General features: G+C 30.1%; 2 protein-coding genes across 4 annotated transcripts; both read right to left on the reverse strand.

Moving 5' to 3' along the window:
* Positions 1-1368: 1368 nt before the first annotated feature.
* Positions 1369-3102, reverse strand: LOC137831586 (uncharacterized). The gene has a single exon (XM_068639324.2). The coding sequence runs from the start codon at positions 2546-2548 to the stop codon at positions 1601-1603; it is 948 nt and encodes a 315-aa protein (XP_068495425.1). The 5' UTR covers positions 2549-3102; the 3' UTR covers positions 1369-1600.
* A 2142-nt stretch (positions 3103-5244) lies between these two features.
* Positions 5245-13504, reverse strand: LOC137831587 (uncharacterized). Of its 3 annotated transcripts, none has more exons than XR_016521520.1 (6): positions 12914-13498; positions 11458-11634; positions 8211-8336; positions 7724-7929; positions 6475-6642; positions 5245-5868 (listed from the first exon to the last, which is right to left on the reverse strand). XR_016521520.1 is itself a non-coding variant. In XM_068639325.1 (6 exons), exons 1-6 carry the CDS (start codon positions 13196-13198, stop codon positions 5464-5466), a joined length of 1362 nt encoding a protein of 453 aa, XP_068495426.1. In that variant the 5' UTR covers positions 13199-13504; the 3' UTR covers positions 5245-5463. The 3 variants fall into 3 exon arrangements, 1 of the variants encoding a protein (XP_068495426.1); XR_016521521.1 differs by having other exon boundaries at positions 7695-7929; positions 12914-13497; XM_068639325.1 differs by having other exon boundaries at positions 7729-7929; positions 12914-13504.
* Between the last annotated feature and the right edge of the window lie 9627 nt (positions 13505-23131).

The following is a 23131-nucleotide window of genomic DNA, read 5'->3' on the forward strand; positions in this document are numbered from 1 at the left end:
AAAATCTAACTTTCAAAAACTACAATCCATTCCCAACCATTGAACCTTTAGTTTGGGACTAGTTTGAATGAAATCACACAATTTAATTTGACTTTGGATTATATTTTGTGTATAATATTTACTAAAAATTGCTACAAGCTAACAAACAACACACTACTATAAATTTAGATTAACAATTTCATCCCTTTAACCTAATCATAGTACTGGCAGATTTAGTTCCATATGCAGAAACTCCAAATAAAGATAATTCAAAATCTAAAGACAATAAAAAAACTTAGCCAAAAAAAAATTTGCTCACCCACTTAATATTTATGCTTTGCTGCTTCCTAGTTTGTAACTTCGAAAAAGAAAAAAAAAATATAGGTCCTTAAAAAAATTCAGAAAGAATGTAGGTTGTAGATATAATGATTTTATAGAAATGTAGAATGAATTGAACTTAGTTTATCAATATATATAATTCTCTAAACTTAAATCCTTATCATTCTTCATTTAAAAATCTTCCAAAACAAAACAAGTCATTGCAGTCTCATTGTTGCGTTTTTAAGAGTTGGAAGACTTAATTTCCTCTATTATTAACAATAGACCAAATTTAATATGACATAAGTTGCTTAATCAGTTTATAGTTATGTTTAGCTCTCAATGTTTTGTTTTATTGATCGTCCATATTCAAATTACCATACAAATTAAGACTCGACAATTACCTAAGTTAAGTAAAATGAACTTGTGTCACAAAATGTTAACCTTTAACCAAATGCTAGAGAGTTAGGTGGATATTGCCTAATAAAACTGGTCTTTGTAAATACCAAAATTTGCATATGGTATCCAAAATTTTCTACAAAGTAGGAACATGGTCATCTTCAGGTTGAACTTGTTATCTTTAATTCCTCATGACGTTGTAGTTATTTATCAGGCTAGGAACAAATTTACCTAGCCTCACGACTGACACCATTATTCTTGTTCAAAATTTAAATAACTTCAAAGTAGAACATTTAAGTTAAGATCCCTTATTCATTGTGAGATATATATTTTATAAGTTCTAGTTATTTGTTTGTAATAATCTAAATCATACTAATGTTACCTAATATTTAAAATTTATATTTTTTTCAAAAAAATTCAAGTACCACAAATAGTCATTCTTTTATATTTTTCTAAGATTTTAGATAGTTTTATTGAATCCCTCTAAACCCTATAATTGACTTTACATAAATAAATTACATATTGAACTCATAATTGACTTTGACTTTAGATAAAATACATTCCAAGAAGAGATCGATGATACTAACTACTAGTACACTATTGGTTAATGAGTACACAAACACCCAAATCAACACAATCGATGGATTTCCTAGCTAAAATAAAATATAGAGATGAGAGAAATGAGGGTGCTGCTAAACATAGTCTCTTGGTTTTTTGGCCGAAATAGTGTAAAAGCGAAGCCAATGAGATTCATGGAAATCATACCCAACTAAACCAAGAAAACTGAATTTCTTACCATGGACATTAGATAGAGAAACTAAAACATTCTTTTTAACTCATTATGAACACAAAAATTACACAACCAGGGAAAAAGGAAAATTTGATCCAACAAGAATCCTCAAATCTAAGGTATGTAGTCATTTTCAATTGTTGGTCTTGTGCGAGTCCCCACCGCTAGTGGTGCTTTGGTGCCCCCAATGGATGCCATGTGCAAAGTTTCATTGCTCTCAGCTGCCCATTCCAATTGCTGAATCTTCATCCCTTGTTTGGTTCTCCTCACTTTAGCAATCAATAGACTCAACATGATCAACAACAGGCATCCACCAACAAATGATGCAACAATTATCCACACCTTGTGCTTGTTCCTAGTACTCCCTTTCCCAATATCAGCAGCCACAGCAACAGCAGCAGGTGCTGGGGACGGGGACGGGCCATTAGACTCCACAACAATAGAGAAGTGCCCTTGTTGGACTGTTGAACATACATTACCATGTGATAGGATGTCAAATTGCACAGAACCATGTAGATCAAAGTACACACACTTTGGGACTGACCCTGATGGTGCTGGTTTTACATGAGGGAACTTTATCAAAATTGGCTTATCAGAAGCTCTAATGTCCAATTCAGGCAACTCAGAAGCAAGCAAACTGGCACCACTATATGACATTAGACCCAAAACAGGAGTCAAATAAGAGTAACCAGGCAAAGGGTAAAACTTCTCAGACCAGTTGCCCAAGTTGTGGTAAACCAAAACAAGCCTCTCCACATAAGGCTGCTCAACCACCCCAATTGGGATCTGAAACTCTTTGTAACTTTCAACACCTCTGGTCCTCAAACTACCACTCCTAAGCCTCATTGTTGAAACTCTAATCCCAGTTAGGTTTCTGGGCACTTGGGCGTCATAGGGTACCCCGGTTTTTGGCCTCAAAAATGCCTTAAAGGCGCAATCTTGAAGAATGGCATCAAGGGTCCGGGATGAGATGGCAGTGTCCGGTGGAACCTGGGCGCTTGAAAATACCAGAGAAAGAAGTAATGGCAACAATGAGAACAAAAAAATGGTTCCAACCCTCATCAAGATCTCATTCGTTAGTCAAAATCAAACTAAACCCACCAAGAATCTAACACCGAAAGAAACAGCCACAGACTAGGACACGCAAAGAATGCAACACAGAGACAGAAAAGGGAGAGACTTTACAATTTAAAGCCCACAAAGTCACCAAAAAGTGTTGACCATTCCGTTTGTGCAATCTGCAGATACCAATGGTGAAAGGAAGAAAAACGGCAGAAACCCCGCCCCCAAGAACTAAAAATCAGATCTTTCAGGGGACCAAGTGATGTGATGTGGTGGGCTGTGGGGAAAATCTAGAAATTGTCGTCAAAGATTCAGTCTAGTGTTTGGGATTCAAGGAAGCAGCAAATGGGCAAGGCCTTGTTCCAGAATCTGATTGAAGAAGGAAAATGGTGGAGAGGGGGAGAGAAAATGGGTTGAGAAAAGAAAGAAAATTAACAAATTGGAAAAACATCAAGTGAGAAGCTTTGCCCTTTGAGATTTGGAGGGGAGACACTCACACTCACACTAGTGTACATGTTAATGTGCTAATGCATGCAAATTCCTCCCTTCTGCTGTTTTGTTGTGTTGTGTTTGATGGGACCCTAATTTACCCAGTTTTAGATTTTACTTGGATTTTTTTTTCTGTTTATCTATATTTTCTAGTACATTTTTATCTGTGATGTATATATTTACTGTTTTTCTTAAATTCAATTCTAATTTCTTACTTTTATTTTCTGCTAGGTAATCTGAAGAAAAATCGCTAGATTACTTTTTTGTAGGATTAGATTAGATATTTTCCAAAATTATAGAGTAAAAAGATTCTGAATTAAATCCAAAGAGAATAATGGTTTTTAAATAGATCCAGGAAAATCCTTGGAGGAAAAGTAGGGGGAAAAGGTGAAAAACATTGCAAAATGGGGGTGTCAAATGAAGAAGGTACCAACAAGCATGTGAAGTTTGTACCAAAAAGAAGCATGTGAAGTTGTTGCATAAGAGGTGGAAAAATAGCTGGTAATTGTAACAGTAATTTAATAGAATTATTTTATTAAGGCACACATGTAATAGTCAATGCCACAACTAACTTCCTGTCTCTGTGGGTTCTTCAACTGCCTAATTAGGAAACAAAGGATGTCAAAAAGCTTAGCAATTGGATGAGAGTTTCTGAAAAGTATTCAACATTAATAAATAGTTAATGTGGAATTTGATTTTAAAATGAAGACAGTTATCATGAACAGCAACATAGCTGGTACCTTCTGAAATTACTTTTTCCCTTTATTTATGTTCTGTTTTTTTTTTTCAATGTTGGTTCTTGGTTGCTGAATGACGTTAAAAATTGTCAAGGATTTTTATTTACAAAACTCAGTTTAAAAAGATTGTGACTCATAATCAATCAAGTACGATGATACGTTCAGTTTTCTCTCAAGTTGCGTCATGCGTCTATTTTTCTTTTTTTTTTCGTGGCATCATGTATCTTTAATAATCCGTGTCATAAGTAGTTTTTAGTTTAAATAGTAAATACCAATTAAAGAATTATTAAAGAAAAGTATTCGATTTTAATCAAAAGGATCAAAATTAAATTTGACTGAAAAAATAAAACTAAAAACTTGTATGTTCCTATGAAACATTTATTCCTTTTACACAGCCCTTATTGAATATTTTTTGTACTATAATTGCCAAATAGATGTATATAAGAATTCTTTCTTATTTCTACGAAAACAAAAAAATTGATACATAAATACTAAATGAAATAAAAAGGAAGACGTAACCACTACCTTAACAAAGAAAAAGTTCTTTTAAACTATTACTTTCTCTAAAAATAAATAATAATAAAAATAAAAATATAATAATTTTGAACAAGTTAAATAAACAATAATTGGGAAGGTGGTGTAGGTGGCAACGAAGACAGGGTCTGTGAAACTGTAAAATGGAAAAGAAGAAAGATGAATGTTTGAGATAACTAAATTTCAGTAAAAAACAGAGAGAAAACCGAAACTCGATCCTTGTCTATCGGATGAGAGCATCTTTTAGCAGATGCTTCCCTGTTACACCATCATATCACATCATATCTATCATGCCCACACTTATGTACGGATTGGACTTCTGAAACAAAGCTATCTCCATTCCTGCACCTCACTCTTTTTTTGGTTAAAAATCGTGTTAAACTCACAATGGTTATTTATCCAATAATTTCTGAATGATAAAAAAAATTGTAACTAACTGTAAAATATTTTCTTTTTATTCGTGGGAGGCTCTAACTTCGTATATATTTCAAGATTTTTATCTGTTTTTTTTTTTATTGTTGTACGTACTAATGAAAAAGAAATCCACATGAAGCATTTTTTTTCAAATAATATAACGTTACAAATTTATGTTTTCTGTTCAACTTGAAATCACTAAGCAAAAGTTTGTGTATTAACGAAAATTTATTTTGGTCAAGGTTTACCTACATTTGTCATTAGATTACTGGTTTAAGGTTTTAGGTCAATCTAATGCAATGATGATCAAAGGTCGGAAAGAGGTCGAAGGAGAATATGGCAGTTATGTAGACCTTGACCAAAATTTTGTTTGACCCAACAAACAGAAGGATTAAGCGATTTTGTGAGACGAGAATGATTATAGATAAAATTAATTATAATTGAATTCTACATTTAATATCAATTAATATAAGTATTGAATATAGATTGATGACAATATAAGAAATAAAATTGGAGAAGTGATACAGGAATTTTGTCATGTATTGCTGCTTTGACTCAAGTAACGTATGGTGATATAATGAAAAAATAAATAAATAAAAGCCCAAGTTACACAATGTAAGGTTAAGGTACAAAATTACATCAAGGTAACGTCACCCACATACATGAAACGAGCTGCATATAAATAAAAACAATAAAAGTATGAAAAGTGGTGCATCACCATTTCAACAGACGACTTTCATGTTATTTTGCATCATGTCCTGTGCTGGAAGAGATGCTTCTAGTCGCTTCGGAACTCCGTGAATCCTTTACAATCACCTCAGAACTCTTAACATACTTTCCAGATATGGTAGATGGGATGTCTCTGCTCAATTCTGAAGTTATGTCAAGGTTGGGATCTGGAGACTGTGATTGTGGGGTTGTGGGTGTAGTAATAGAATCCAGGGATATATTAGGCACCTGGGGAAGGTTAAGAGGGTTAACTTCAGTCACTTCTTCGTTGCTCTCGTCGAAGTACACAACATCTTGCATTGTAAGTTGGTGATATTCAACAACCTCCCTTAGAAAACGATTCTCACGGGCAAAAACTGAGTTCTCGTGCGCCAGGCGAGCTTTTTCAGCAAGAAGAGATTCAAGTTGCAGTCGTATCTGTAATGAGAATTAGAAGTATATTCACAACACATTTTCCTTCAGGACTCAATGTGAGTTAAATTTGATATTCAAATCAATTGAATTAAATCTGAACCAAAGCTCGGAAGAACTCAAATATGATTAATCTGGTAAGATTTTTTGGTTCCTTTTTCTAAATGACGGAAGTAGGGCGAGATAGAAGTGTTATGAAAAAACACAAACAATAGAGAAGAGGAAAAGAACAAGGGAAGGATAGCATGGTTTGGGGTCCATATACAAATTTTTTTTAAAAATAGCTAGCCAGAGCACAAGGCTTCCACCAATACAGGGTTTGAAGTGGGTTAAACAAAAGTGGCTTTACCATTGTGTGCCGTGAATTTAAGGATCAATAAGCACCATGTCATAAAAAGTATAATACAATTCATAACTGAAACAAAAGTAACAGCTAATTGTGCTCACAAAATTAGATTGGAAAAACGGGACATGTCTACCATGGGGAAGAAATAAAATATGTGAAACGAATGAGGTGATAACCTTCTGTATGCCACTGAAAGATGCATAAAAAGGGAACTAATGAAATCGAAAAAACCAAAAGGATAGAAAAAGACAATGAGACATGCATACCAAATCATCATCATCCTCGTGACTGTCTCCCCTTTCACGATTCTCACGGAGGATTTTATTTTCTTCCTCTAGCTGAGCACATCGATCCTTTGCAAAAGCCAGATCAGCTTTGACAGTCTTCAACTCCCGAAGAAGTAGTTTTGCTTTGGCAGCCATTGCCATGGCAACCTGTGACAAACAAAAATGCAAACAATGCATCCTATGAAGAAGATTAAGATATATAGTAGAAGCTAGTAAATGATATCAACTTGGTACCACGCTAGGAATAATTAAGTCATAAAACTTTAATATATGATCATAAAACAAACATACTGAAAATCAACCTTTTTTCTGTTGGGGAAAGGGGGATATATATAAATCAGGAAATTAAACATGATCTTTTATCTTAAGAAACACGCACAAAAGAAATACAAAAAAATCATGTATTAATAATGGTATCAATCCAACACACGGTATATAAGAATAGTAAAGGCGAAATAATGAGTTGAAAGAAACCTGAAAAGTAACACCAAAGTATTACTTTGGCATTACTTTCAGCTGTAAGGTCCACAAGATTGACTTAAGATAATTATGGCCATGTGCAAGCTTTAGGGCCACAGTTTTTATAAATGGCTATAGGTTTGCAAATTAATTTTGTGGAGATAAAATTAGCGATTAAATTTAGAAGGTGAGAAGAGATATATTCAATGGAAACTAGGGACATAAGCATCATTATGAATTTGATTATCTATAGTCAATGTAGCAAACAATTATGATACAGATGTGGGGTAGGTAGGGTTCTATATCATCATATATGGAGGTTTAAGGTTTAATAAAAAACATGGTTAGTTGAAGAGTACTGATAAGATTATACAACTTAAAAAAACACCTTAACTCTATAATCCTTTAAAGTTCCAACATCAAGGCTGCCCTTCTATAGAAATATCATTTCCTTATATACTTTTTTAGCTGAAGATTTCACAAAACAAGTTCATCTGTGAGAAACATGAAACTGTCGGTGAAAAATAATTGTTGTAGAAAAACTAGATAATAGCAAACTGAATCTTTCTGCAAACTGAATAATAATCATTGAACTTTTAAAAATGCTTACACATTTCCTATTCCAATTTCAAGTCTGTCTAAACTCCATACATTTAAAATAAAAATATTGACTTACAAAAAAAATTAATTAATTGATAAAAAAATTTGAAGATTTGACAGTCCAACACAAGTACTTTTACCACATTAAAAAGTGATACAAAGGTGCCACCTTACGTCGCGAGATGCCTTCAGTTGAAGTTCTTGGTCTGTTTGATTTGGTGACATCTGGTTTCGCCATTGGGATTGCTGATGAACTGTACTAGAATGGTTTCTCTCCTGATTTTGTCCTACAAAGCTTCCAGGCTTCTTCCTGATATGTTTACGAGTTTCGTGAATGATATCTGAAGTCCGGTTCTCAACAATTGTTAAACCTTCCTACACGTAATTAGCACAGGTGCTAAGAAATCACAACACATACTTTTGGGAAGGAAAAAGAAGTTTGAAATTTGTATTTGAAGCCTGACAAGAAATAATAAAACCAACAACCTACTACAATACATTCCCATCCCTATCTACATAAGCCCGTGAGGCAAATGCATAGTAAAAAATCTAATGTAGAAATAAAAGGACAATATGCCATCCTCACCACTACCAAGAATTCTAATATAGATCTAGATATATAATACGCAAGCAAAAATGTTCATATCAAAGCTCACCTCCAAAGATTTACCAATGGTACCACCAATATGAGTAAGAGAAGATGTGATAGCATCTAATCCCTTCATAAATGCTGGACCGTCCCTTTTGAGATTGTTCTCCTCTGGATGGTTTGAATTTTGGAACTACAAAGAGAATGACAATAGCAACTATTACAAGCCCAATAAAAGAATATCACAACAATTCAAATTCAGAAATTGGAAGTGTTATGATATTTATTGCCCCCCTCGGTGTTCTGTTAATAGTTATTTGTTATCTCAGCACAGTTGCCATTTCAAACACGGACACAGATTGGGCAGTTTTGCAGCAATTATTTTTCCTTGTACTCTGATGCACATTATAGGATTCTTAATCCATCTTTTATTTGTACCTCACCTTCTTTCATTTCATACAGTATTGATAAATCTTCATTTCTACTAAAAAGTAAATAAATAATTTGATAAAAGCATGTTTACTATCTGGTGAGTTAGCCTTTTACATTTTAGTGCAAGAAATCCATAACAGTCAATCCCACATAACAGCAGCTGACCGCAAAAAATGCCATAGGGGAAAAGTGAGAAACAGGGGATAATCACTATTTTGAAATTGTGATGTTCATTACATGTATCGTACTCATGTTGTCAAACTAGAGGGTAGTAAGAGAATCAAAAGGGGATAAAAGTTCGTGACTCGACTAGTAAGAAAACTTGTGCGTGCATTAAAAATAATATAGAATAGAAAAATAACTCAATAAATCATATATGTTAAGATCCAATACATAAACACAACTCAAAATAGGTTCACAAATCAAAAAATTACTCATAATAACAAACAAACTCATAATTACTTAAACTACAAACAAACTATCGAAGGACATCATTCATTTTAAAATCCAGATAGTACATGATCTACCTCCTCATTCACATAATCCTATGAAGCACGCACACAACTCTTAGATATTGTGTCCTTGTGTGAAATGTATCTAACAACACTCATACAACACCCATTTGACACATGTCGCACAATCCACTGATGTGTTGAATTAAAAAAAGGTTTTCTTGCGATTTAAACACTTCAAGACACAGCTCTCACACAGCTTTAAGTAGGGAACACATATACAACTTCAACATGAAATTTTTTTAATTTCAGAAGTTGGAGAGTTAGAAAGTTATTGGGTAAGCTTCTACTTCCCCTATTTCCTTCCATCTGGTGCTGCTCATTCACAACTTCCATTGCTTGCAATTTCCCTCAACACTTTTTCTCACTTCTTGACTTCCATAATTCCTACGGGCTTCTTCATTTTTTCAATCCCGAGACTTCCATAATTCCTACGGGCTTCTTCATTTTTTCAATCCCGAGACTTCCATTGCTGGTAAAAGGAGTGGCTGGCTGTTCACTTACATTTCTTTATTTCATGTACATATCTTCATTTCTTTCATATTTCTTCTCCTTTTCTTGAGTGGGTGGATTAGAGATTGTATTCTTTCCCTGCTTCTCTACTACAATACCACTTCTAGCAGCACCACTCGAACCACCTAAAGTAGGTTTACTGCCACCAGATGCCAATTTCTTCTTGCAAATTCTGAACAGAACATTCCAAATCTAAATGGCAGCAAGAGCAGAAGAAAATATTAAGAAAAAGTAACATGGGCATCAAAGAGGATGAAGCAAGCCTTATTAATGGCTAGCGACCACAAAGAGAGTGTTGAGAGTGCGTTGTGATGGTCGATGCCAAAAATTATGGCCAACAACGACTATGGGAGTGACGTTGATTTGGTGGGCCGTTGAGTAAAGTGGAGTTGCAAATGATGCTTTGTATTTTCTCTAATATGCAACTAGGAACTTTAAGAGCAAAACGGGCCATTTTTTAATTTTTAAAATTGGGTCACGATAAAATCGACCCATAAAGCCCATCTACATTGAGTCAAATGATTGGCTAGCAGCCCAAGCCCACACACAATAACACATCAGGCAAGATTGACACGATGAATGGTATGTTGATTTCGCAAGTAAAATCACAATCCCACAACAGACCCTGATTTTCCAATTAAATTTGATCCACTCTCAAACATACCTAACAAAAACATGATTTCAAAAAACAATTTTTTTTGCAATTAAAAACTTGAATTAAAAACCCTAATTTAATCCCCTTCCTACCCTAATTTTGTCATAATCAAAAAATTCATCTTCCCTAGCAAATGACAGAGGACAACCATAACAACGTAGACCACCATCGCAAACAATAATACACCACCATCGCAAACAATAATGCACCATCTCACAACGGCAACACAGTAGACTAGAACCACGTCATGCGACAAACGACACGCAACAAATAGCAGACACTGGCAAGCAGCGAGAACGATGGTGGGAGAGTAGAGACGACCACAGTGCAGCGAACGATGCACAATGACCACTGACGACGAAACCCTCATGAGCAACATTGGAGGAGAAGCACGAATAAGATGAGCCTTTCTAATTTTTGTAGAGCAAACAACATCGTTTAGGTTTAGAAAAAACCCTTTGAACTCACCAACTCAATTGCAAACTCGCGAGTTTGGCCGAGTTCATCGAGTTTTCTTATGAGTCTACCGAGTTTGCTTCATAAACAAGTTTACTTCCGAGTCAACTTGGCCAAGGGAAGTGGAAACATAAATCGAACGAGTTTACAAGTCAACTCGCGAGTTTGATAACCATGCATACAAGTATTGAGGACTTAAAATAAATCATATGTCAAGTATTGACCAAAACCGTGACAAGCAAGCTTGCTCGTAAATGGCCAAAAATTGTAGTAGATAAGTGACGGGGGAATAGCATTTCTGATTTGATTCTATGAAAGGGGGCCAAAATTCCAATATTGTTGCTTTAAAAGAGCACCAAATGAAACATTCCAAAACCTAAAATGGGATTTTCACTCATGAATACTAAACTACAATATATGGCCATAATTTCATGCAAACACAGCTGCAATTCAGCTATACAAAACAGCACCACAACACTGCTATAGCAGCACTATGAGCAATCACACATGATTATGTGTGTATCCTTACAAAATGAAATTCATTTTGTGAAGAACTAAAATTACAAAAATTAAACTATAATATGATTGTTTACTATGATTAAATACAAGAGCCTTCCAAAAACTTGACCCCATTCAAAACTTCAGTTTCAAATCAGTGAAATCATATTTAACTGACTTTTATTTTCCAGATATAACATACAAAGCAGCATCTCTGCTGAGAATTTGAGATATAATTCTAAACTCACCTTGCCCCTAGATGCTACACCAGGAAATTGTGACCTTCCCACTCCAGCCATTTCAGATTGCTGGGGTACATTATCATCCTCAATAATTGACTTGGCTTTTCTGGCTAGAACACCCCAAAATCCATTCTTGGACTCGTTCATGTTCTTCATAGATGTATATTCATAGGGTCTTGAATCCTACATGTAGAGCACCGCATTTAGCAAAATGACTACTATTTTGAATCAACATAGTGATACTCTAAATACTAAGAATACACATTAAAAGAGACAGAAAAAGTAAGCATATATAGAAATGAACTTCCAACCTTAACGGATTCACTCATAAAAAAAAATAATATTAAATCAGAATTAGTTGTAACAGACTCATCCACTTTTTACTTTTAAGTAATAAACAAATTTCGGAACTGGAATTATCCAGACATCAACAATTAAAAGAAGCAGTTGCTCTAAATTTGCGGGCAAAAAGCTAATAAAAAAAATCACCAAACGAGGGATAATTATACAAAAGATGAGAAGGCACACTTGGAAAAATACAGAGCTATACTCCAACACTGCAATCTTAAAGATCAGAAGTTGCTAATACGAAGGGACTGTAGAGATTTTAAGTTGACTGCGTTGACATACACCATGTTTTGACTATTTTTGCTAAAGTTGATATCACTTTCACACCCTGCTTGTATTGCAACCGCAGTATGAAACTGAAGGACGACACACCCTGTATGCTACACTACACAGCAGCAACACAAACCCTGCAATCCAAGAAGACCTCACCAAACGAGGGATAATTATACAAAAGATGAGAAGGCACACTTGGAAAAATACAGAGCTATACTCCAACACTGCAATCTTAAAGATCAGAAGTTGCTAATACGAAGGGACTGTAGAGATTTTAAGTTGACTGCGTTGACATACACCATGTTTTGACTATTTTTGCTAAAGTTGATATCACTTTCACACCCTGCTTGTATTGCAACCGCAGTATGAAACTGAAGGACGACACACCCTGTATGCTACACTACACAGCAGCAACACAAACCCTGCAATCCAAGAAGACCTCCATTTCCCTGCGCCACTTGCGATTGCATAGGAAACAGTGTGCATCAACAACTACCTCACAGCATCCAAATACAGTTCTGATGTTTCACTGGCATAGGAAGAGTTCCCCACTTTTCCATAGTTCGTACCAGTACTTTAACAGGATTTCTTTAACACATTCACTGATGCAGATATTTTACGAAACTCTTTTAAACTAAACTACTCTATTTCCCTTTGCCTATTCTCCATTTAAAAAGATTTCTCTGATTTTCTTCTCGCTCGATAAACAAATATTCAATAAACCCTATCCAGCAGACATCTCATGAGCAAATAATATACCACGAACAAATTGAAATCAAACTAGTACAGTCACACTCAGCATACATCGGAATTTTCATATTTTCTAAAGAGAGAAGTGGACCTTGGAGGAAGGAGGAGGAGTTGGAATGGGTTCAGAAGGAGCTGCCGGAGAAGCAGAAGCAGAGGAGAGACCATAGAGAGAGGACAGGGATGAGTCGCGACGCGCCGAAGAAGCTCTGATAGCTTTTGCAGCAAGCGAAGACGAAGACGAAGACGACGAAGACGCTAAACCTTCAACGACGTCGTTTGGCGGCGGAAAGGGGTTAGGGTTTCGAGTGATGTCGTCTTCGAAGGTCGAAAACGAAGGTTTCGAAAACCCTTGCTGCTGTCTCCGTCTATACGCCATCGAATCAATCACTGAAAACAAAAAAAGCACCAAAACGATTCGCACTGGAAATAAACGGAACTGGCGCCACCGCCACTGCCACCGTCTCGGAACTACCGGAAACTGCTTCCGCCTCGAATCTGGATCCGATCGCAAACCACCGCGGGAATACTGTGTGTGTGCAGTGACGGCGTTTATCGAAATAAATTGATTTCTTAATGTAATAAAAAAATGGATATCAGTGTCTGCGTCTCCTTCTTTCTTTGTCTCTCTTGCTTCAACAACTAACTAATTACAGATAAAGTATATTTGATTCTTCTACTATTCAAGAGTGGCTTTGGTAGGATCAAAATAAATGAAAAATAAAATAAAATAAAAGTGAAGAAAAAATAGTATAAAATATAAAAAAATATTTATTTAACAGTACACAGTAAAAACATATATTTCATAATATATTATATTAATATTTTAAATTAAAAAAATAAAAAAATATTATTTGATTAATTTGTGAAGTATATGTTTGTTATTCGGGTGTTAACATGTCACCAACAAATAAAAGAAAAGATTTATATACATAGTATCATTAGTGTTGTTTCCATTTGAAACCTTAATTTGATAATATGTAGAATAAATAATTTTATTTAAATAGTATGTAAGTTTATTTAAAATAAAATTATATATTTCAGTAAAATATAATAAAAATGAAATATTTTATTTTCTTTGATTACCTTTAATGCTGGATCTCTTCTGGTATTTATACATTTTGGATGTGTTTCAGTTGTCATGGACCTGCTTGTGGATTTCATGTCTTAATCACGATTTACCACTGATATGGTTTAATTACAGTTAATTGTAGATTTATGAGCTATATTTAGATTAAGAGAGTCATTCGACCTTCTCGACCATTCAAATCGTTCTTCTCGTAATACAAAAACCATAATAGTTATATAAAATAAAAATAGTTAAGTTTCAAACATAATTATAAACTATAACTAACACTAATACTTAAAAAAAATAGAATCTCTTTAATTCTACATGTGTCCATTGACTCGTCATTTGTAAAAACAAATGAAATTGAAAATAAATATTAATTTTTTTCATAATAGTATATAAAAAATTAATAGACATTTTTTCAAAATATTTAAGATTTTTTAATACATGTTCTCAAGAATAAACAATATTGAGAATGGTTATAGTTCACATGCAATTGATATAATAGACATGTTTATTACTTATGGTTATTTATTTTACTAATATATGAAATTAAACTAAGTTAATTTATTAAAACTAAAAAAAATAAGATTTTAATAGTTTTAATGCAGAATTAAAGTATTTAAGATAAATATAATGTAAAGTATGTGACAATGAAGTGGATTTATAACCTAAAACATTACGTATATTCATAACACTAAAAAAATAGTCATTAGTAGTTTACAAAATGAACTACAAAAGCATGTTTTTTCGTAATTAAAACATAAACATATATTAGAGTCTTTATATCTAAACTTGGTTATCTAAACTTGGTTTTCATTGTAATGAATAAAATCACCCAATAATATTGTTGATGGGACAAATAAGCTTTAATTACCAATGAAAAAAAAGTCAATTGATAAGTGATATTCAAATTCGTTACATATTAATTTAATTAAAAGTAAATAAAAAAAATTCTAATAATCATGATGTAATTAATTTTTTTGATCAAATCTAAAACCTCAATTATCTTTACTGTTAATATTAATTTTTAATATTAATTTCCAAACAAAATTACAAATTTTATTTCTAATATTAATCTTAAATTACAATGCAAATTTAAATTTTATTTAAAATATAACCTTAATATCAATGTTAAATTTACAAGCTTTAAAAATATATAAAAATTGAATAAAAACATTAACCTAAGGTGCCCAATGTGGTGGCAGCGGGAGAGCGGTGTGAAGGCAGCATGGTGGCTCACGGTGGGGAGGCGGATGATAATGCTAAGGGATTCATGTTGTTGGAGACGCAACATTTTACTACTAAACCCAAAATTAATCTTAAAAAATGGATCAATCATATTCATTTATATATGTGGCTCTTTTAAATTTTTGTAAGATTAATACAATATGCATTATCTATTTATCTTAAAGTAAACCTTAGAGACTAAAAACAATAATTTTAAATTTTGAAGAGCAAAACTTTAAAGAAATGCAAGGGCTAACCTAAAAATTGATATAAGATTTAAGTTTAATTTAAATATAAATTTTAAATAGATACAAAATAAATAAAAATGCAAATAAAGACTAGGTATTTATTCTTTACTTCATTAAGGATTTCATCTATTTAAAAATTTAGTCTCTAAACTCTCTAGATTTAAAGAATAATATGACTATCAGGCGTAAAAGAGAGAAAAGTGGAGAAAATAAAATACAAAGAAAATTCTTATTCACTTGTGTATTAAAGAGTAAAATACATGGTGCATATATAAGAAAAAGACTTATGCCTAGCTGAAACAGAAAATGAAAGTTTGACAAAAAAAACAAATAAAGTCCAATAACTTAAAACAGAAAAACTAAATATGTTAACACTATAGGTTTCTAAATTTTGGAGTGGTTCCCTGTTTGAGATAGAATTTCCATAAGTGGAATTTCAGGTAAGGGAAACTAACTTTAACTTTCAATAATACCCTAGGTTAGAAGATCTGAATGTGGTGGTCCAAGTTTCAATTTCCCTTGGGATCTTAGTTGATAAAATTGTTTGATTTTATGTTGTGTGAGCATGTATAAATATTATATTTTGATAGTTTGAAAGTTAAATATTGTTTTTGATGTTGGAAAAGTTTTTGAATTATATGTATTATATATGAATTATGAAAATTGTATGAAATTGATGTCATACATTTGGAATAATGTATGAGTTGTTGTTTGATGACATTAAGTATGAAAAACATATGTTTAACAGATATCCTCTAGCTTCACTGATGATCTAAGACATCTAAGTCATATAGACTAAGATATCAGGTGTGAGAAGCTGAGAGAGAGTTCATACTCACCAGGTTCCGCTGTAGACACTCGACATTGGATGTTTGAACTTACCCTGGTCCTTTCTCTTAGATTTGTTGGTAATCTTTGGTAGTCTCTAGTAGTGGCATACTTAATGAGTCTTTCGGAAGATGATGGATTCATGTGTAGTCAGTGAGATTGAAATGAAAACCAATGATTGTGATTGAAAATGGATCCATGTGTGGTTTATATGAATGATGGAATTGATATTCAAAATTTATATGATAACATATAAACAAATGTTTATAAATGATTAGTTTGATTGGTTCTTTTTGCATGAATTAGACATGTTATGAATTTTTTTTTCATTAGTTCACCCTTGTGTTTTCTTGTTGTGTTTGAATTGCGATGACTGTACTACGTATATGAGCAGATGATCATATACGTGTCAAAGGGTCTTGAGGGATTTATGATATTGTTTTGAAACTTATATTTTAAATATTTGTATTTCTATAAGTCTTAATCATGTATTGGAAATATTTTGGAAAACTTTAACTTGTATATAAACATGTAGAATTTGTATTGTAATAGTTAAATGTATTTTGGAGTGTTACAGTGGATAGGTGTGGGCCTGCCTGTGTATGTATGTGTGTGTGGATGTAGACATGTGAGTTTGTATGTATAGGTGCATATGAGTGGATGTACGTTACATCTTGCACTCAAAATATGAGTAAGGATTCTGATATCTTATTAATAATATTTTATTTTATATTTTTTATTTAGAATACTATTGAGGAATTTATAATTCTTGATAACAATATAACAATGTAATATATGATTATATTGTTGACAACATGAATATAATATGTATGGATGCATATTATAAATGGTGAGTATGATTATCAAATTAAATTATTCTTATATGTATATTTGTGAGTTGCTACAAAATATAAGAGTAGACAATATTATAAGTAATAAGTGAAAGGATGCATTATGATGATACCATAGTTAATTTAATGTACATATGATGTAAATATTCTTTTATGAATTTTATGTTTTAAAGTGATGTAATATATTGTACATTTGTTTGTTTTATGATGATACTAACTAATGCATGTATAGAAAATAACGAAATTACAATTAATATTTTTATAAAGAAAAAAAAAGTAGTTATTTCAATTTTTAAACAAATGAAAAAAATAAAAATAAAAGTTTACTCATTCTTCATAGACTAAAATTATGTTTAAATTTTCAAACTCTTAATACCAAAATAAATAAACAAATTATAGATTAAAAATCATTTAATAATTTTTGTTGATACATATGTTATTTATTAATTAAAATCAATATAAATTATAGAATAATTAAAAATGAATTAATTAATCATAATTACATTAAATGCATTAATTATATATTTTAAAATAATACATATTTACTTTAATGTAACATTTACTCTGAGATAGTTAGTTTTACTAACCTTGCAAAGCGATAAATATATTTTTAAAAGAGATTAATTGGATTTGATCCATCTTAAGGTTGTGTTTGGTTCGATGAGTGGAAGTGTAAAGATTTGAGAGGAAAGTATGAAAACAGTTAGTCGGTTTGAATTGAGGTATGTTAAAGTGAATTTGTGAGAAAAATTTATTAAAGTTGATGAGTGATGTGATGGTTGATATTTTTATTTTTTCAAAAGTGTAAAATATAAGATTACAAATTTACCATTGTCTTTAAAAAAATAGAATAATCAAATATTAAGTATTTTTGTGTAAATTTAGATGAATTAAAATTATCAGTAGTATAATCCGATATAGTTCAATAATTAATTTATGAAAAATGAGTTGCTTGATGAAAAAATAATTTACATGTAAAATTTTGAATATATTTAAAAATTGTCAATGGTTATATAGAAATAAATAATTTAAATATTCATAAATTTAAAATTTGTAGTTAGAAAATCTTTTTATATTAAATGTAAATAATATTATTATATTTATAATTATTATTATTATATAATTTTTTATTATAAATAAGTATATATTTTTGTATTAAAATTTTATTAAAATATTTACGTTAGTTAAATTTATTTAATAAGAATAAATTTGAAAATAATTTTATGCTGACATGACTTTCCCTTTATTTCTATTTATTTTCAGGTGAGAGAGTATTTACTATGCACACTTATATTCTCTTATTTTTTTTCCTTACAAAATTCTAGATCCAAATAAGTGATATTCTCTCATATCTTTACTTGTAAACAGTACATTCACATGAACAAACCGGCCCTAATGGTGAGTTATGTCTAGCTTATTCAACATTTAATCTTGAAAACATATATTTAGGGAATTAAACATGTTAATATATCTTATATTGAAAAAATTATTTTTAAAATAAAAAATACTTTTATAATTTATTTATATAGTTAATAAAAATAGGATATAAAATAAAACCTACATAATTAAGAATTACAAATCTTATATAATACATAATATTTAATAAATTGAAGGATAAAAAATGGAACTTGTGGTGACCAAATTTGCCCCGGGGAGTGGCCCGTTTAAATGTGAAGGCAACTTTAGATGATATCGACTTTTAAAAAAAATCATAGATAATTAGTAATCTGTTTTCTTAAATGTATATTATTCAATAGTTTAATAATTATATTTAATTAACAATACATTATAAATTATATATAATAATTGTAATTAGATCTTTACTTATATATTTAATAATTACATTAAATATTTTTAATTATTTTTTAAAATTAGAACACTTTAAATATCAGAACTATATTATATATGAAACACAAAAGTAAAGACAAAGAAAAAAAAAAGGAAATATAACTTATAATTTATATTTTCTTTCTACATTGTTTTCACACTCAAATTATAAATTACACACATCAAATAAAGAAAATGATAGTTTTTACTAAATAACTCTTATTTTCTTTTAATTACAGACTTTTTATGAAACATTTTTTATTATGCACAATTTATCTCTTCATTTCGACTCTTCATTTGCTGTGTTTCTTCCCTGCTACATTATGAGACAAGGTGTGTTTTCTATCTTAACTTTGCTTTTATATTTTTTTTAGTATTATCTATTGATGATTCTTCTTCTTCTTTATTACGAGCAAGCTTGATTTGGGTTTTTATTTTTGTACGCATTGTTGTTTGTTTGAATTTTGAAATATTTGCATTTTTGTCTAAGCAAGTATCTTTTAGGTGAAATGTATAATTTTTAATTTCATTCTTCGTGTGTTTTCTTTTATGTATTTCACTTTGAAAACCATTAACCAATTGAATAGTCACAAGCTTAGTTATATATATATTTTTTTTGCAAAAAAATATAAAAGAAATTAAAATAACAAATAAAAAAAGGTTATCCCAAGTTTTTCCACCATTGAATTCTTCGCAGTTTCTCTAAAGATTATTTTTTTCTCAATCCTCTAATAAAGCTAAACCAGATTGAACATGCGTCAATCTAATTCAACTGAAACTCACCAGTAAAACATGTTGGTTTAATCAATATTCACTTTGTTCCATGCGTATATTTCATGGGAATGCTTATCTCCTTTCTCTTGAATCATGCACCCAAGAAATTAATTAGAATAATGTGAACTAACTAAGAAACCAAAGTTTAAGACAATGAAGACTTTCAATTATGCATTCAAGTAGAACCTCTCACAAAAACCAGTTTTCTAGGAGATTAGACCATTAAAACAACTGTTATTGAGAATAAAAAATTGAAACTTTTATTGACCAAAACCTCAAAACTCAATGGGAAATTACAAAGAAAACAACCTTTAGCCTTCCATGCAAAGACAAAACAAAAGAATTACAAATAAGAAAATAATAGAAGCAAAACAAAAGAATTACAAAAAATAAAAATAAAAACTAAGAAAACCCTATGAAGCTCTCCAACTTAGGTATATATTTAATACTAAATGCTTATATGATATATGTGTGACTTTTTTAGGACAATTAGTGGTAATATAAGAAGGAATGAAATACAAATAATTCTATTTAAATATTCTACTAAAGTGACAATTTCCTTTAACTTAATAACCATCCATTTATATTGTTATAAAATAGTTGTTAAAGGATTGTTTTAATCTTTAAAATGGATGGTGTTATCATATCGATAGTGACTTGCATTTTTATTAAAAACAAATACTTTGATATCCTTAACACTAAAAATATTCATAACAATTTTTATTAAAAAAAATTGTTTTAGTAAAATATTTATTTAAAAATTTATTATAATAATTATTTTGGTATGTTCAATAGTCTAACATCGTTTAGGAGTTGAAATTAACGGTAATTTAAATACATATTTTTTCCTTAATTTTCAAAACATTTTTTAAGGACAAAACCATGAAAAAGTTGTGAATTCTAAAATGGACAATATCTTTAGATGCAATGATTGATCTGATTATGATGTTATCTTGACATACTTAAAGTTGAAAAAATAATATAATTAAAATATTAATTGATTTAATAATTACCTTTTTAGTGTAAAATTATTAATATTTATTTGTTAGAGTAGAGAAGATGGTGCAATGGTGTATGTGGGTGAGGTGAAATTGAGAGTGGTTTTAGTTTTTTTTCCTTATATTTTTCTCATGTTTTTCAATTAGTATATCCAAATTTAAAGTGTGTATTGGATATGCTACCTATATAAACTTTAAAATTTGAATTTTTTTTTGTACTTTCAAAAACATAAACAAAAATCACTTTTGATATTCACAAGTTATCTAGATATATATGTAGAAAGGTTAAGAAAAAAAAAAGACTGAGATTCTCAAATTAGATGTAATATTTGCACCTTGGACAAAATTATTTAATAGGTAAATAGTTAATTTGATCTTAAATATGTGAGGTATTGCCAATTTAATTCTTGAATGAATAATTTTTTATTTATTTTAGTCTCTCCATGTGTAGAAAGCTATACAATTATATCTCTTTATTAAGTTTTACAAGACTATTTTGTTGTTTAAAGAACAATTTAATAGTATATTAGAGACTATTTTATTATTAAATGTAATATTTAAAACCAATATGAAACATTAAATATAAATTTTATTATTTTGTATAGTCAATCATTTTATAATTTTCTTGTAGATTAATCACGTATTTTTTATTGATTTTAATTTATATATTTAATTATTAATTAAATGAAATATTATAAAATGAACTTTGTATTCATAAAATCATTACTTTTAATTACTATTGTTCATGAATATATTTGAAAATAATTAATTTTAGACACTGAGTATAATAAGCATTAGTATAATATTTAATATTATAATTAATATTTGTTTATCAAAATTTTGTGACAAATAGCATTAGTATCGAAAATTAACTCTTCATTAAAAACAACTAAGCTCATTAAATTTAATCACATGCCATCAACAACTATTGGAAAGTTGAAGTATCGATAACAACTAATATTAATTTTAGTTCACTTTATTATATATTATCAAATTGTTAGTTCAAGTAATACTAAACTCAATTTTTTCAAGTAAGATTTTGAGTTCAATCAAATTTCACCCACTAAAAATGATCTATTAAGTTTTCTGAAAGAAATTATGTTTGCATAATATTAATTTATAACTTAAGAAATAAGATGTTGTATATTCACTGTTTGCTGTTATTTATGTGATTGATCTTTGTTTAGAAATTATTATTGATTATATATTACAAGAATATCTATAACTATTTAATAACATTATTGAAAAAATACAAAAAATATTTATTTTCTTACATAGTAAAAGGATTTAGTTGATAACGTGAATATTGAGAAAACAAAATTTGAATTAATTATTTAAAAAAACACAAAAAAAAATATATGTTTACTAAATTATTAGAGACAAATGCTTCATAACAAGTTAGTGTTAATTAAGAATTATTAAGTGAACATGAATTGATTTAATTTTTTTAGGAGTCCGGAACATCTTCCTGAGATTTGAGTGAGAGTCAATAGATAACGTCTAAAACGCGTCAATTCAAGAAAAAAAAGCAATGATAATGTGACATGCATCAACATCATATGATTTTATTACGGTTGTCAAATATAAATAAGAAATAATCTAATTGAATTTTTGAAATTCAACCATTGTTCTTTGTTGTTTGATGGAAGCTACCTATTAGATAATGTTCTTTTATTCGTTTTCTTGTCTTTATTTAATTTTTTTTAAACTTCCAATATATTTGTTTAGAATACTCTAGAGAGTTTCTTTATCTTTTATTTGTTCTACATAAATTTAATCTAATCCCATATTTTTGTTTATTTATTTACTTTTATTTTGATGACAGCCTAACATAATTAAAAATAATTGTCATTACTAAATTATTTACTTGCAGAACTGTAAATGATTAGTTTCTCCTGAGCTACTTTATGTTAACTAGAATTAAAACATATATATTTGTTGGTAAATTCAATTTTAAATGTTATAAAATGAAACACTGCAAAAAATATTTAAGTATTGGAAAATAATATTTATTACATTATATATATTTATATATATTACCCTTATCCGTTTTCGGTCTCATGTGACAATTCTTGACTTTCAACAAAAAAAAAAACAAACAAAACGTCTTATGTTCAATATTTTATTCTTTTTTTTATCAGAATTCATTTAATTTTATGATATCAACTCTGTCACATTGAGAAAGTTTTTGAGAAATTAAATGCATGTTTTTGACAAAATTGAATGAAAAAATTAATTAAATTTACGTTACAAACTGTTTATGAACTTGTGCCTATCCCATTGTTCATATATTAGCATCTAAATGTGACAATGTCTTTAGTAGTAAGAGATTTTGTAGAACTTGGAAAATCTCTAGCTTTCAGAAGAGTAGGTTTTTTCTTCTCTTTTTATGAGTGGTTTTGGTTAATTGATTTAAATTTTACCATTTTTTGTGTGTGTAAGAGATTAGTGATACAATTGTTTATGGAGAACTGATGAATTTTTCTT

This window comes from Phaseolus vulgaris, chromosome 6, assembly GCF_051622355.1.
Source record: "Phaseolus vulgaris cultivar YP4 chromosome 6, ASM5162235v1, whole genome shotgun sequence".
Lineage (NCBI taxonomy): Eukaryota > Viridiplantae > Streptophyta > Magnoliopsida > Fabales > Fabaceae > Phaseolus > Phaseolus vulgaris.

Coding starts and splice junctions, on each gene's coding strand:
- LOC137831586 (XM_068639324.2), bottom strand. CDS start 2,548: ATGAGGGTTGGAACCATTTTTTTGTTCTCATTGTTGCCATTACTTCTT.
- LOC137831587 (XM_068639325.1), bottom strand. CDS start 13,198: ATGGCGTATAGACGGAGACAGCAGCAAGGGTTTTCGAAACCTTCGTTT. Junction 7,930..8,210: donor CCATTGGTAAATCTTTGGAG/GTGAGCTTTGAT, acceptor AATTACGTGTAG/GAAGGTTTAACAATTGTTGA. Junction 6,643..7,728: donor AACTGAAGGCATCTCGCGAC/GTAAGGTGGCAC, acceptor TGTTTGTCACAG/GTTGCCATGGCAATGGCTGC.